We start from the raw sequence: 15,999 nt of genomic DNA, 5'->3' as shown, positions 1-15,999 counted from the left end.
TCCAAATCAGAAAAGAAGAAGTAAAGCTGTCACTGTTTGCAGATGACATGATGCTATACATAGAGAATCCTAAGGATGCTACCAGAAAACTACTAGAGCTAATCAGCGAATTTGGTAAAGTAGCAGGATACAAAATTAATGCACAGAAATCTCTTGCATTCCTATACACTAATGATGAAAAATCTGAAAGAGAAATTAAGGAAACACTCCCATTTACCATTGCAACAAAAAGAATAAAATACCTAGGAATAAACCTACCTAAGGAGACAAAAGACATGTATGCAGAAAACTATGACACTGATGAAAGAAATTAAAGATGACGCAAACAGATGGAAAGATATACCATGTTCTTGGACTGGAAGAATCAACATTGTGAAAATGACTATACTACCCAAAGCAATCTACAGATTCAATGCAATCCCTATCAAACTACCAATGGCATTTTTCACAGAACTAGAACAAAAAATTTCACAGTTTGTATGGAAACACAAAAGACCCCGAATAGCAAAAGCAATCCTGAGGAAGAAAAACAGAGCTGGAGGAATCAGGCTCCTGGACTTCGGACTATACTACAAAGCTACAGTAATTAAGACAGTACGGTACTGGCACAAAAACAGAACTATAGATAAATGGAACAGGATAGAAAGCCCAGAGGTAAACCCACATGCAAATGGTCACCTTATTTTTGATAAAGGAGACAAGAATATACGATGGAGAAAAGACAGCCTCTTCAATAAGTGGTGCTGGGAAAACTGGACAGCTACATGGAAAAGAATGACATTAGAACACTCCCTAACACCGTACACAAAAGTAAACTCAAAATGGATTAAAGACCTAAATGTAAGGCCAGACACTATAAAACTCTCAGAGGAAAACATAGGCAGAACACTCTATGACATAAATCACAGCAAGATCCTTTTTTGACCCACCTCCTAGAGAAATGGAAATAAAAACAAAAATAAACAAATGGGACCTAATGAAATTTAAAAGCTTTTGCACAGCAGAGGAAAACATAAACAAGACGACCCTCAGAATGGGAGAAAATATTTGCAAATGAAGCAACTGACAGAGGATTAATCTCCAAAATTTACAAGCAGCTCATGCAGCTCAATAACGAAAAAAGAAACAACCCAACACAAAAATGGGCTGAAGACCTAAATAGACATTTCTCCAAAGAAGATATACAGATTGCCAACAAACATATGAAAGGATGCTCAACGTCACTGATCATTAAAGAAATGCAAATAAAAACTACAATGCGATATCATCTCACACTGGTCAGAATGGCCATCATCAAAAAATCTACAAACAATAAATGCTGGAGAGGGCATGGAGAAAAGGGAACCTTCTTGCACTGTTGGTGGGAATGTAAATTGATACAGCCACTATGGAGAACAGTATGGAGGTTCCTTAAAAAACTAAAAATAGAACTACCATATGACCCAGTAACCCCACTACTGGGAATATACCCTGAGAAAACCGTAATTCAAAAAGAGTCATGTACCACAATGTTCATTGCAGCTCTATTTACAATAGCCAGGACATGGAAGCAATCTAAGTGTCCATCGACAGATGAATGGATGAAGAAGATGTGGTACATATGTACAATGTAATATTACTCAGCCATAAAAAGAAACAAAATTGAGTTATTTGTAGTGAGGTGGATAGACCTAGAGTCTGTCATACAGAGTGAAGTAAGTCAGAAAGAGAAAAACAAATACCATATGCTAACACATATATATGGAACCTAAGAAAAAATTTTAAAAAGGTCATGAAGAACCTAGGGGCGGGCTTCCCTGGTGGCGCAGTGGTTGAGAGTCCGCCTGCCGATGCAGGGGACACGGGTTCGTGCCGCGGTCTGGGAGGATCCCACATGCCACAGAGCGGCTGGGCTTGTAAGCCATGGAAGCGGAGCCTGCGCGTCCGGAGCCTGTGCTCCGCAATGGGAGAGGCCACAACAGTGAGAGGCCCGCGTACCAAAAAAAAAAAGAAGAACCTAGGGGCAAGACAGGAATAAGACACAGACCTACTAGAGCATGGACTTGAGGATATGGGGAGGGAGAAGGGTAAGCTGTGACAAAGTGAGAGAGTGACATGGACATATATACACTACCAAACGTAAAATAGATAGCTAGTGGGAAGTAGCCGCATAGCACAGGGAGATCAGCTAGGTGGTTTGTGACCGCCTGGAGGGGTGGGATAGGGAGGGTGGGAGGGAGGGAGGAGACATGGGCACATATGTATATGTATAACTGATTCACTTTGTTATAAAGCAGAAACTAACACACCATTGTAAAGCAATTATTCTCCAATAAAGATGTTTAAAAAAAAGAAGATGTGGTACATATATACAATGGAATATTACTCAGCCATAAAAGAAACAAAACTGAGTTATTTGTAGTGAGGTGGATGGACCTAGAGTCTGTCATACAGAGTGAAGTTAAGTCAGAAAGAGAAAAACAAGTACTGTATGCTAACACATATATATGGAATCTTAAAAAAAAAAAAGTTCTGAAGAACCTAGGGGCAGGACAGGAATAAAGATGCAGATGTAAAGAATGGACTTGAGGACACAGGGAGGGGGAAGGGTAAGCTGGGATGAAGTGGGAGAGTGGCATGGCCATATAAACACTACCAGATAGCTAGTGGGAAGCAGCCGCATAGCACAGGGAGATCAGCTCCATGCTTTGTGACCACCTAGAGGGGTGGGATAGGGAGGGTGGGAGGGAGATGCAAGAGGGAGGGGATATGGGGTTATATGTGTACATATAGCTGACTCACTTTGTTGTACAGCAGAAACTAACACACCATTGTAAAGCGATTATACTCCAATATAGATGTTTAAAAAAAAAAAGAGAGAGCATAAGTAAGAGAAAAATGTAGCAAAATAATTAGGAAGTGATGAGTTTTTATTTTATTGCAGTAAAACGGCGTGACACAAAATGTACCACTTTAACCATTTTGAAGCGTGCAGTTCAGTGGCATTAAGTACGAGGTGATGGATTTAAGTGGTTATTACTTTTGTTCTGAACAGAATTTATTTAACCATAAATTCATATCATTAAATTTTTATGATGCCTGTCTTTAACGACTTGCTGGCAAAATTCCTAAACATTTAAGAACAGGCTCCTGTGAGCCAGGACAGCTGGCCCCGCATGTCCCGTCACAGGCTCCTTCTAGCCTCAGCATCCAGGTGTGTGTCCCCACGTGAGTGGTTTCCGGGCTCTCCATGACTATGTTGTGTGCGCCTATGCACCCACATGTCTCTGAGTGCAAAAGAGCCTAGGTGTGCCTTGCACGCACCCAGGTGTGTCTGCAGGCAGACCGCTCTGTCTGCACACCCCCATGTCTTCGAGACCCACAGTTATCTACGCACCTGCGAGTTTGGGGGCCCGTGTCTCTCCAAGAGAATCCACTTGCCTGGGTACCCACTCCAGGGGCGTGCGGGAGGCAAGTCTGAGCATCTCTTCGTAACCCCACACCAAACAACATCAGGTTGGCAGTTGAAATCAGCCATGATGGGAGTATTTACACCACAGGGATCTGCAAATGCTCACATCATGGCTCTTTTTGTGTGTGTGGTCAAGAGAGGTGGTTGGTAACCCTTTAACAACACACCATGGGGACCCATGTGCCCCATGTAACCTCGTGTGTGCCCACACACCAGTGCCTGTTCATGGGTGTGCACGAGTGCCTGTGTCTCCGTGAATCCACATGACTGGTGTGTCCCCGTGCATCTCTGTGTGTGTACCCACGTGCTCGGGTGAGGCCCCAGCACCCCGTACCTCTTCGGCAGTTGGTTCCGCAGGAAGTTGTCTGGGTGGGGGGAGGGTTCTGAGGCTCCCCCCCCCCGCCCCGTCCCCTACCCCAGCTCCTCGAGACACCTGCATGCACAGGTCTGGGCGAAAGAGGAGGGCTCCCTCTTCTAAAACCAGTCCTGTGCTGTAGGCAGACCCCGGCCTCAGCCCCCGGCTGGGAGCGGAGGCGTCAGCCAGCCAGGCAGGTGGCGATTGTGGAAGAGGAAGTTAGGGCAGAGTTGGGTCACCCTGCGGTTTACCCTGGGCTCTGGCCCACAGATGCTCCCCGCCCAGGCTCAAAGCCCAAGCCATGGGTCCTGGAGGATGCAGGAGCTTGTAGCCAAGCTGGATACCCACAGCGGTGAGGGCAAGGCTCCATCTGGTGAGTGACCATCACTGGGGAGTGGGGGACAGGTGGACCAACGGGGGCAGAGCGGCAGTGGGGTCTGCGGGGGAGGCCTGAGGGGCCGCAGACAGACCATCCAGGATTTCTGTCCACCTTCCGGTCAGCCTGCTTCCCGAGTGGGCGGGGGGAGGCTGCTTGCCCTTCTGCAAAAGTCTGTGGTCGCAAGAACTTATACCTCAGGGGGGTGGGGTCCACGATGGGCAACAAAGCCAGACAGAAAGATGGAGCCCCTTGTAACCAAAGTCTGCACAGGGAACAAGGGACAGGGGCTGAATGGTGGGGGGGTGGGGTGGGGGGGTTGGTGGATCAGGCTCCCCGTGGCAGAGTCGCCAGGGGCGCTTTGCTTCTCAAACGAGAGATTTGGCGTGAAGAGAGAGGTCCCAGACCTCCCTGAAACAGAATCCGAAGCGTGGCGCTGGGGAGTTTGACATTCAAAACAAATTCCCGCTTAAGACTGAGGTCTGAGAGCCAGTCCTGAGGAGAGCCTCACCCTGATCTTCCAAGCTCATCCAAGAAGGAGGACCCTCCCCCCGGGCAGCCCTGCTGGTTGGAGCCCTCCCGGTGGCCCACCGAGGGGAGTCTCACTCCCCCGGCTGCCTGGGGTGGGGCGAGGTGGAGTGGGGAAGGCTGTGGTTTCTGCAGGGCACACCCAGGCCTGCAGCTTCCTCCCTGCCCTGGGTGCCAACAAGGCCATCAGGCGGGTTTCAGGCACTCTGCGGTCAGGGAGGGTGGCCCAGGAACAGCCAGGAGAGGGTGAATTGGACTGGACGGCTGGGGCCAGGGACGATGGAGCTGGTGGGGTTAGCCTAGGGGGCACATCGGGGAAGGCCCTGAAGCCCGCACTCAAGAGAGTGGACTGTCCACGGAGAATTCCACTGGCTGGGTCACCCGCGGTTCTAAGGAAAGGGTTTGACAACCAGTGACAGCCAAGGGAATGCCGTCCCTACTCCCAGCCCCCTTTGAGCTCCCTGGTCACCACCGCAAGGGAGTCCCTGTGGGAAGGCTTCCCGGCAGAGGCAGGCTTTTCACTGGACCTTGAAGCACCAGTGGAATGTCAACCGCAGACCCATCAGTGTATCTAGTCTGGGACATTCCCCGCATGCGCCCTGGCCCCCCAGCCCCCGACACAGCACTCAATACTGACTTAAACGGCAGAGGAACTCCATCACAAAATCGAATCTTTCTTTGCCTTTAACAGTGAATTCAAATCCTCCCTGGAGCTCCCCTTTTCCCATCAGTTATAGTCTGGGGCAGGTCTCTGACATGTAAGTTTCACATTCCAGGGAGGGGTGTTGGTCAGGACACCACTGTCACCACTCTGGGCTTCCGTTTGTTCCTCTGTAAAAAGGTCGTTGTAGACCTTGCATGTGAAATCATGGCACAGTGCCTGGCATGCAGTAGGTGCTCTGAAACATTGTCAGCCTCGCCTGTTCTCTCTTATTCTGTCTCTGTCCCCAAACCTGGCTTCCCTGAGCAATCCCTGCCCATGCCACAAGTGTGCAACCTCAGGAACTTTCTGTGCCACACCTAGAAAGAGGGACAAATGGTGGGTCTCAATCTCTATGAAGTATGTGGGGTAGACTTGTAAAAAACATGGCGACCATCTCCTTGGACTCTGCTTGAGGTGGGCTCTTCCTCAAGAGGGGTGGGGTTTTAGCATCCACAGAAGCATCGGAACACAGCAGTGAGGTTCATTTTAGAAGAGCCCTTGGGACCACACCCCCATGGAGAAGCAACTGGGTGGAAGGGGATATACTGGGGGTAGGGAGACCCTCTCAGGAGATGAAGGTGGCTGGACCAGGTCAGGGCAAGAAGGATACAGATGCAGTAGGCGGACCAGGGACAGGACTTGGGGACCATTTGGTGGCTCTCGATGGGGTTCAGGCTAAGAGGGAATCCAGGACAAGGTGCTGATTTCCACTCAAATGAGGGGATGGAGGTGATTTGAGAAGAGGCTGTGTTTAAGATGTTTGTTACTTACCCTCCTTGTGTCTCGGTTTCCTCACTTGGACAATGGGAGTGATGGAAGTGTCACTACTACCATCCCACCGTAGAGTGGCTGAGAAGACTAAACGAGCTATTGATGTAAAACTGTTGGACTGGAGCCTGGCACAACACAAGCTCTTGTTAAATGTTGGCTTGGGTTGCTGTTACTTCATCCCTGGCCTTTAGACTGGCATGACCCCCACAGCTGGCCCCCTAGTTGGCACCCCCTCCCCATACCCACCCTCTTAGCCTGTCCCTACACCTGCCCACACGGACTCCAGGCCCACACACTCTTCCAGAATCTCTCCTCTCCACATCAAGAGGTGGAATCAAGGTGGAGTTCCTTGTGCCTGGACTTGGGCAGACCTTCATGGGTCCCTCAACTAATAAAGTCTAGCAGAAGCAATGTGAGATCATAAAGGACAAGGCCACTTATACCTGGCTATCTCTCTCTCTCTCTCTCTCTCTCTCTCTCTCTGTCTCTCTCTCCCCCCGCTTGGGAGCCCTGAGCCTCCAAGTGAGAAATCTGGCTTCCCTGAGGATGACATGCAGAAGAGACTATGAGAAAAGACCACAGAGAGACGAAAAGAGATGCCCATGGAACCCCAGCTCTTTGAGTTTTCCCAACTGTGTGAACAAAGATGCCTTGGCCCCATACAAATACAAAGTTAAAGAAATAGAAAAATAAGGGGCTTCTCTGGTGGCGCAGTGGTTGGGAGTCTGCCTGCCGATGCAGGGGACACGGGTTTGTGCCCCGGTCCGGGAGGATCCCGCATGCCGCGGAGCGGCTGGGCCCGTGAGCCATGGCCGCTGAGCCTGCGCGTCTGGAGCCTGTGCTCCGCAACGGGAGAGGCCGCAACAGTGAGAGGCCCGCGTACCGCAAAAAAAAAAAAAAAAAAAAAAAGAAATAGAAAAATAATTTTTTTGTGATGAGAATGCTTAGGATTTACTCTCTTGACAGCTTCCATGTATAACATACAACAGTGTTCATTATATTTATCATGTTGTACGTTACATCCCTAGTAGTACTGATTTATCTTACAGCTGAAGTTTGTATCTTTTGACTGCCTTCATCCAATTGTTTAGCTCATGACTTGTTGGGTCAGCTGGGTGGTTCTTCTTGCCTCAGCCAATCTCTGCTGGGTTCATCAATGGATTCATGGGACGCTGTCCTGGAGGCTTCCCTGGAATCTGCCCTTTCTAGGGGTCAGGACACCGTTGTGTCAAGAGAGTACCCTTACCAAGGGTACCCTTACCAAGATGGCAGCCCCCATCAACAAGATGGTAAAAGACCTCACTAAAATGGCGGAGACTCTCACCAAGATGACAGATGCCCTCACCAATATGGAGGCTATCCTTGCCAAGATGGCAAATACTTCTATAAAGATAGAACACATTCTGGGACTTCCCTGGTGGTCTAGTGGTTAAGACTTCGCCTTCCGATGCAGGGGGGGTATGGGTTCTATTCCCTGGTCAGGAGCTGAGATCCCACATACCTCGTGGCCAAAAAGCCAAAAACATAGAACAGAAGCAATATTGTAGCAAATTCAATAAAGACTTTAAAAAAAAAAAAATGGTCCAGGGACTTCCCTGGTGGTGCAGTGGTTAACGGTCCACCTGCCAACGCAGAGGACACGGGTTTGATCCTTGGTCCAGGAAGATCCCACATGCCGCAGAGCAGCTAAGCCCGTGCGCCACAACTACTGAAGCCCACACACCTAGAGCCCGTGCTCCTCAACAAGAGAAGCCACTGCAATAAGAAGTGCGCGCACCACAACAAGGAGTAGCCCTCGCTCGCCGTAACTAGAGAAAGCCCGCACGCAGTAACGAAGACCCAAGGCGGTTAAAAATAAATAAAATAAATTTTAAAATAATAATAATAGGGCTTCCCTGGTGGCACAGTGGTTGAGAGTCCGCCTGCCGATGCAGGGGACACGGGTTCGTGCCCCAGTCCGGGAAGATCCCACATGCCGCGGAGCGGCTGGGCCCGTGAGCCATGGCCGCTGAGCCTGCGCGTCTGGAGCCTGTGTTCCGCAACAGGAGAGGCCACAACAGTGAGAGGCCCACGTACCACAAAAAAAAAAAAAAAAAAGAAATAATAATAAAATTTTAAAAAATTAGAAAATTGTCCACATCAAAAAGAGAATCTTTAAGAAAAAAGATGGAACACATTCCATACCTTGCACCTCCATTCAAACTCTCCACCAGCTCTTTCTACTATTACCATCCAGGACCAGAAGACCACCCTTTGGCAGGCCAAGGGGCTATTTACAACTCACAGGAACTAGCGTCAGGTTAGAGGAGGCAGTCCAAGTGGTAAATGCCATCAGAGCCTCCTTCTGGCACAGACACACAGTAAAATCAGAACACTTTAACCTGAGACATTCAAGGTCACTTGGCCCTCTGCCTCTAATGACTCCCACACATGCAAATCCACCCAGCCTTCCTCCCCTCCCCACAACATCACAATCAGCTCGACAGCTCAAGGTGGGAACCACGGGTTCCTAACCTAGTACTCGAGCAACACCATGGTCCACTCTGGCCCTGATGAAATAAGAGAAATTGGGGGGTTAACCACAGTAGAAGTCACCTCCCACGTCTACTCACTACATAGTCAACCCTCCGTATCTACAGGTTCTGCACCTGTGGATTCAATTAACTGCGGATCACGTGCTATGATTATGATCTGCGGTTGGTTGAATCCGTAGATGCGGAGGGCCAGCGATGGGACTTGAAGATCTGAGGATTTGGGTATTCACCGCAGGTCCTGGAACCAATCCCATGCAGGTACTGAGGGATGGCTATATATCAGAACTTTCCACTAAGTGGGTACCCTTGATACTGCCCGTGGAGAGGGTACCTGGAAATATCTCTTCCCCGTGATGTTTTACACCAGACCAACCCATCCCTGTGTCACATTCTGCTGTACTTTTCACTGCAGTATCTGTATCTTCTGTGGGTCTGTTGCTATTGTCGGTTTTTCTTCTGATTTTAGGTCACGAGATTCTATCTTCTGTTGTGCTTCAATCTTGATTGAATGCCTGATAATGTTTATGAAAGACTGTAGATATCATTGGTGGTTCTTTGTGGTGTTATTTCCCTCCAGAGAGGTTTTACTTTTTGCTTCTGGAAGGTAGTGAAAGTAAAGGCAGGTGACTTTAATCAGGGATGAAGCTGACTTGAACCTGGATTTTGGTCTGGGTGAAGGTTGGTCCATTTCTGGTCTCCCCTTGCTCCTAGGGTATAGTCTTTGGTGACCCCAGCCCTCTCCTCTTTGTGAGCCCTGACTTCCAATGTCTATTTCTCCAGCCCCAGAAGATTGCCAGAAGCTACACTCAGTTTCTCAGCCCCTTTCTGGTCTGCTTCACACTTAAGAACTGCATTTAGGGCTTCCCTGGTGGCGCAGTGGTTGGGAGTCCGCCTGCTCAATGCAGGGGACACGGGTTCGTGCCCCGGTCTGGGAAGATCCCACATGCCGCGGAGCGGCTGGGCCCGTGAGCCATGGCCGCTGAGCCTGCGCGTCCGGAGCCTGTGCTCCGCAACGGGAGAGGCCACAGCGGTGAGAGGCCTGCGTACCACAAAAAACAAAAAAAGAACTGCATTTATATCAACGATTCGCTTGTAAGGGAAAAAAAAAAAACACCCAGCATTGCATTATGTCTACCTCACTTCTCTAGGATTCTGACACCTCAAACCTTGGCTGCCAACGCCTTCAAATTGAGGGTGTTTTTTTTTTTCTTCTGATTTTATCCAGATTTTTTAGCTGGATTTACCCTGGTGGAAAGGTGAATCTGCAGTAAGGTAGCCTGCCATCGTTAGAAACAGGTATCCCTGTTGTATTTTTAACACAAGACTTTTATCAAGCCTCCATTGCTAACTGTGCTTGACTCACTGTGTTTCTCTGTTCCTGAGCTCCTGGGTCCCTGTCTTTGTTGTCGTCAGTTTGATGGAGGTCCCTCCTGGCTTCTCACTGCTTTTAATTTCCCTGAAGTTCTCATATCTGCTCTCCACCCAAAGGTCTGGAAGATCCAAGAGGCATCTGTAGTCTGTCCAGGGAAAAGTATGTGGTGGGAGATGAGGAATTAAACCCTGGAGCACAGCAGAGGAGGTGAGTTTTTAAATCTCCCTGAGCTGGTATCTGGATTTCTATGTATGTATGTGGCTGTTTGTGTATAATTGTGTGTGTGTGTGTGAACATATGTCTGACTATTTGCGTGTGTACGTTTGCCATTGTCTACATGCACTGGGAAGTGTATTGGATGGTGTTGGTGTATAGAGTGTGTGTTTTTATATCTTTTTGTGAGTGAAAGAGTTGGAGGCCACCTACTCATAATAGGATGGCGGAAGTGATGAGAGAGGTGCAGATGGGGTCACCAAGGCCAGTGGGGAGACCATGAAGTGGCTAAGGACAGAGCCCTGGGAACACAGAGTTTAAAGGTCAGGCAGAGAAAGGAAGAGGAGCCGAGTCAGGAAGGGATACTGAGAAGGAGCAGACAAAAGAAGAAAAGGCATGAGAGGAATGGATTTCAAGAAGAAAGTGGTCATACTTGTCCAGTAAAGGGGAAACTGAAAAGTGCCCATTAGATTTAGCCCCAGAGAGAGCTAGAAGACTGGAGGGGATGGAAATAAGACTTCAGTGGGGCTTCCCTGGTGGCGCAGTGGTTGGGAGTCCGCCTGCCGATGCAGGGGATACGGGTTCGTGCCCCGGTCCGGGAAGATCCCACATGCCGCGGAGCGGCTGGGCCCGTGAGCCATGGCCGCTGAGCCTGCGCGCCCGGAGCCTGTGCTCCGCAACGGGAGAGACCACAACAGTGAGAGGCCCGCGTACCGCAAAAAAAAAAAAAAAAGACTTCAGTGGATGATGGAGTCGAGTAGGTATGTATAGGTAAAGACAGACTTGTGGCTAACCCTTTGAGAAGGGAGGGTGGAGGATGAGAGGTCACTGAAAAGAGAAGGGACAGCCAGGAATTTTTCAGGCATTAGTGAAAATGCAAGTAAGGAGGCTTCCACCACCAGGCGGCAGCACTTGTACAGATAGGCGCTGGCTGGCACCCACACAGATGCACACAGAGATAAAGACACAAAAGTAGACACAAAGAAACCCAGGCAGATACAAAAACCCCCACAAATACCGGATTCAGATCTCCCCAAGTCCCAGATGAGTCATGTAGACCCAACCCCACAGATACTGATGGGCATTCAGATACACACACACACACACACACACACACACACACACACACACACATACACGATCACAGAGATTTTTAAACTACGAGGATAATATTATTCAGCCATAAAAAAAGGAGGGGAATCTTGCCATCTGTAACAACATGGATAGACTTTGAGGGCATTATGCTAAGTGAAGTAAGTCAGACAGAGAAAGACAGATACTGTGTGATCTCATTTAGATGTGGAATCTAAAAGAAAACACCACCACCAGGGACTTCCCTGGTGGCACAGTGGTTAAGAATCCACCTGCCAATGCAGGGGACACGGGTTCGAGCCCTGATCTGGGAAGATCCCACATGCCACGGAGCAAGCAAGCCCGTGGGCCACAACTACTGAGCCTGCACTCTAGAGTCCGCGAGCCACAACTACTGAGCCCATGCGCCACAACTACTGAAGCCCACGCACCTACAGCCCATGCTCCGCAACAAGAGAAGCCACCGCAATGAGAAGCCCATGCACCACAATGAAGAATAGCCCCCGCTCAGCGCTAGAGAAAGCCCCGCACAGCAACGAAGACCCAACACAGCCAAAAATAAATAAATAAACTAATTAATTAATTAAATTAAAAAAAAACACCACCACCAAACTCATAGAAAAAGAGATCAGATTTGTGGTTATCAGAGGCAGGGGGTGAGGGTGGGGGAATTGGATAAAGAGGGTCAAAATGTATCAACTTCTAGTTATAAGATAAATAAGTCCTGGGGATGTAACGTACAGCATAGTGACTATAGTTAACACTGCTGCATGGTGTGTTTGAAAGTCGCTAAGACAGTAAATCCTAAGAGTTCTCCTCAGAACAACAACAAGAAAACATTATTTTCTCTTTTTTTTTTTTTTTTTTTTGGTATCTGTATGAGATGATGGAAGTTAACTCCACTTACTGTAGTAATCATTTCACCATATATGTAAGTCAAGTCATTATGCTGTACACCTTCATCTTATACGGTGCTGTATGTCAATTATATCGCAATGAAACCGGGAAAAAAAACCCTAAAACGCTTATATACACACCCCCCCCATAGACAAGTTGACACTCAAGACTTGAAAACACACACTCTGTGCTAACACACAAATACACTGTCAAAAGCACAGAGACAATGAAACACACACACACACACAAACACTCAGACATTCACGCATACCCAGGTCCACCTCAGGACCCAGTCTATACTTGTTTTCTGAGGAACCCTCACTGCATCCTTCAGCTCCTCCTGGGAATGTCTTGTCCAGCCAGGGTGAAAAGCCTATAAGGCAGGGGAGGTGGGGGTTAGTACTAAGGACTTGGCCTCCTCCAAGGCTGGAGTCCCTGGGGCCCCCCCTGCCCCAGCCCCAAGCTCCCATCAGCTGATGTATCTGGCAGCCCCTGCAGACAGGCTCCGCCCCTCTTGCTGGCAGCCCCGTCCTGGCAGATATTCCCAGCCGATCGCCTTCTTCATCCTGCTGTTCACTCACATGCTCGCACACGGCCCCCATGGCTAGCTCAGCGCTCAACCACACCTGGCCGGCCCTCTCCAAGCTCTGGCTGAAGCGGTGGGCCTTCAAGAGAGGTAAGGGGGCAGGCAGTGAGCAGTGGGTACCGGCCACCCAGGCAGGGCTCCCTGGACAACCTGCCCAATCATCCCACCCCAAGCCTTTCCTCAGCCCAGGGGCACAGAGTCTGCCTGAACCAGCCCCAAATTTCATGATCTCTGGTTCCCTGGGACCCCAACAGAACATCACAGACTTGTGGGGTCCCTCTTGTCTCGGAGGAAACGTGTCCCCAGGCTCAGCCAGGATCTTGTCTTGGGAGGTAAATCTGTAGAAGGAGAATCCACCCTAGAACCGGGGCAGCCTGGTGGCTTCCTGGGGGCTCCTGACGCGAGTTGTTCCAGGATGGCTGCAGGACAGAGGTTCAGAGAGGCAGCAAAAGGAAGGAGGTTTGAGACTTCCAGAAATTCTGGTAGACACCTCCCTAGAACACACACACACACATACACACACACACACACACACACATTGGCTGGTAGCCCCCGGGTCCCAGGACTTCAGTTTACTACGTGGCAGCTGGAGAGACCCTTGTATCATATCACCCTTGTATCATATCCCCCCCAGGACTTCAGTTTACTACGTGGCAGCTGGAGAGACCCTTGTATCATATCACCCTTGTATCATATCCCCCCCAGGACTTCAGTTTACTACGTGGCAGCTGGAGAGACCCTTGTATCATATCCCCCAAGGTCTGGGTGAATTGCTTTTGCAAAAAGGCATTTCTTAAATCTCGGCAGGAGTTTAGTCCTGGAAGATAGCCAGATGGTGTCCAAGGCCATGGGGCACGGGGGATAGTGTGATAGGAGCCCCCTGTACCCCCTGCATAAGCCGGGTACTTGTTCACGAATGAGTTTCCATGCAGGAGAGCAGTCAATAAGAAGATTCGTTAGCTTGTTCATTACGTACGCTCTGGTTGAGGACCTGTCGTGCGCCAGGCACTGTGCTGGAGGAGACTGGAATATCGAGAATCGGGAGACCTGGAGGCTGGGGCTGGGGAGGGAGACGGTGGCGTGCGGACTGAGATGCAACGGAAGAGCAGTCATAATGGTGGGAATTGCTGCCAGTTACTGAGCCCTTGTGAGGTTCAGCTCAGAACGGAGGACTGATGATCTCAGGGTCACACGGCAAGTACATGCTGAGGGAGCCAGGATTTGAAACCAGGTGTGTCTCGAGGCTACCTCTGTGGTGTGTTCTGACCAGTGAACAAAGCTACCAGTGTGGGCAGCTGGAGGGCTTGGGGAGGGTTTTTTAATCCACCAGTGGATGGTAATGTTAGAGAATTAGGGTATCAGCCTCGGATCCCACCTGGGACCCAGATCCTTACGAAGGTCTACCCACTCTTGGCCGCCCAGCCCCCCCGTCTCCCTGCCCGGGAAGGTTGAAGCTGTGACTTATAGGCCGACAGGTTGGGGATGAGCTGTGGGAACCAGTGGGAACTCTTAAACCCTTTTATGGCTGATGCTGCAGGGGCTGCTGTGGGAAGAGGCTGCCTAGAACTTGAATACAGGCTGGGAGGTGGCTCCTTAGCGAGCAGCATGGGGGTGGGGCGCAGAGAGGGACTCCCTCACCGAGTCCTTCCATTCTCTCGCCTTTCTGTGCCCTTCTTAACCTCTGTAACTGGCTGCCTGGGCACCAGATGGAACCTCCTGGGAAAATAATGGAGTGGATTTGGAGAGGCAGACAAGACTATGGAAGGGGGGTTGGGACCTGCAGGAAGTTCCCTGGGGCAGAGCCCCACTGGCCCTTCCCCTCAGGTGCTCAATTACCCATTTCGGCCATACTTTTTCACTCATTCCCTGGTACATAATAAGTGTATATATAATGTGTGCGTTCTGTGTCTCAACTTGGTGTCCTTCTTGCCTGGCCTCTCTGCCACAATTCTGCCTCTTTCTATCTACGTTTCTCCCCTCTTCATCCCCTCAGAATACCAAGTAATGCATCACTGCCACTGGACACTGACACACCACTTATCCCAGCTATCCACCCATTCATCCATCCCTGCATGCACACATCCATCCATCCATTCGTCCTTCTAACCATCTACTCGTCCATCCATCCAACCACCTACCCATTCATCCGTTCAACCAGACAGACAGTCAACTATCCATCCATGCATCCACGTATCCATGCATCCATCCATCCACCCATCCATCCGTCTAACCACCCAACTATTCATCCATCTAAGTATCTACTCATCCATCCATCTAACCACCCATCCATCCATTTATTTAACCATCCATTCATCCAACCACCCAGCCAGACAACGTTCCCTTCAGCCAGGCAGCCAGCTAGCCAACTATCCAACCACTCGTCCATCTATTCGACAATTCATTCATTCATCCATACCACCGTCCACGCTTCCCTCCAACCATATATTCACCCATCTATCCGTTCATCTGCTCACCACAGGATAGCTCTGTGGTTGTGAGCCCTTGCTTTGGAGCAAGAAATACTTGGGTTCACATCCCAACTCTGACTCTTGCCAATCCAGTACGACCTTGGAGGAGTCAGTACGTCTCTCTGAGCCAGTTTCCCCTTCCATAATGTGGGGACTCAGAGGGTTGTTGTGAGGATAGAAGAATGCAAAGAACACGACAGGCTTAGCACAAGGCAAGGCATATTGGAACTGATCCACACATGTAAGATGTTACCACTTGGGACTCGGGGGTGTAAAAGTGTGTTGGATACAGAACTTGCCTCACGATCTGGAGCGGGGGACAGCAAACCGTTTCTGTAAAAGGCCAGAGAGTAAGTGTCTTCAGATTTGCAGGTCATATGGTCTCTGATACAACTACTGAACTCCGCAGTTGTAGCATGAAAGCAGTCAGACAATACGGACACGAATGGGTGTGGCCGTGTGCTACTAAAACTTTATTTACAAAATCAGGTGTTGAGTCAGATTTGGCCTGGGAAACTCCTGGTCTAGAAGCGAACAAGTAAGCCAGTTAAAGTACAACAGGGAGTAGAAAAGGGGTGCAGACAAATCCAAAGTCCCCTGGCTAAGACGGTCTGCAGAGGATCAGAGAAAAAGTCCTCGGCTGCCAAGGCAGG

At 49.5% G+C, this 15,999-nt stretch overlaps 1 protein-coding gene across 2 annotated transcripts in view; it reads left to right on the top strand.

Annotated features, from left to right (window-relative positions):
- Nucleotides 1-4,121: 4,121 nt before the first annotated feature.
- The window catches only part of ARHGEF18 (Rho/Rac guanine nucleotide exchange factor 18), a gene marked incomplete at its 5' end in the record, with an annotated part of 95,750 nt that continues 83,872 nt past the window's right edge, over nt 4,122-15,999 (top strand). The window contains one exon of one of the 2 annotated variants that reach the window (XM_082651753.1): nt 4,122-4,179. In XM_082651753.1, the coding sequence (XP_082507879.1) occupies nt 4,122-4,179 (58 nt within the window). Of the gene's footprint in view, nt 4,180-12,892; nt 12,969-15,999 lie in introns of those variants that run through there. The other variant, XM_082651754.1, reaches the window with a different exon arrangement.

Source organism: Grampus griseus (genome assembly GCF_964374135.1).
Source record: "Grampus griseus genome assembly, chromosome: 3".
In the NCBI taxonomy this organism is placed as follows: Eukaryota; Metazoa; Chordata; class Mammalia; order Artiodactyla; family Delphinidae; genus Grampus; species Grampus griseus.
Note: the sequence above shows the minus strand (reverse complement) of the source record. Positions and strands in the feature narration are given on the sequence as shown.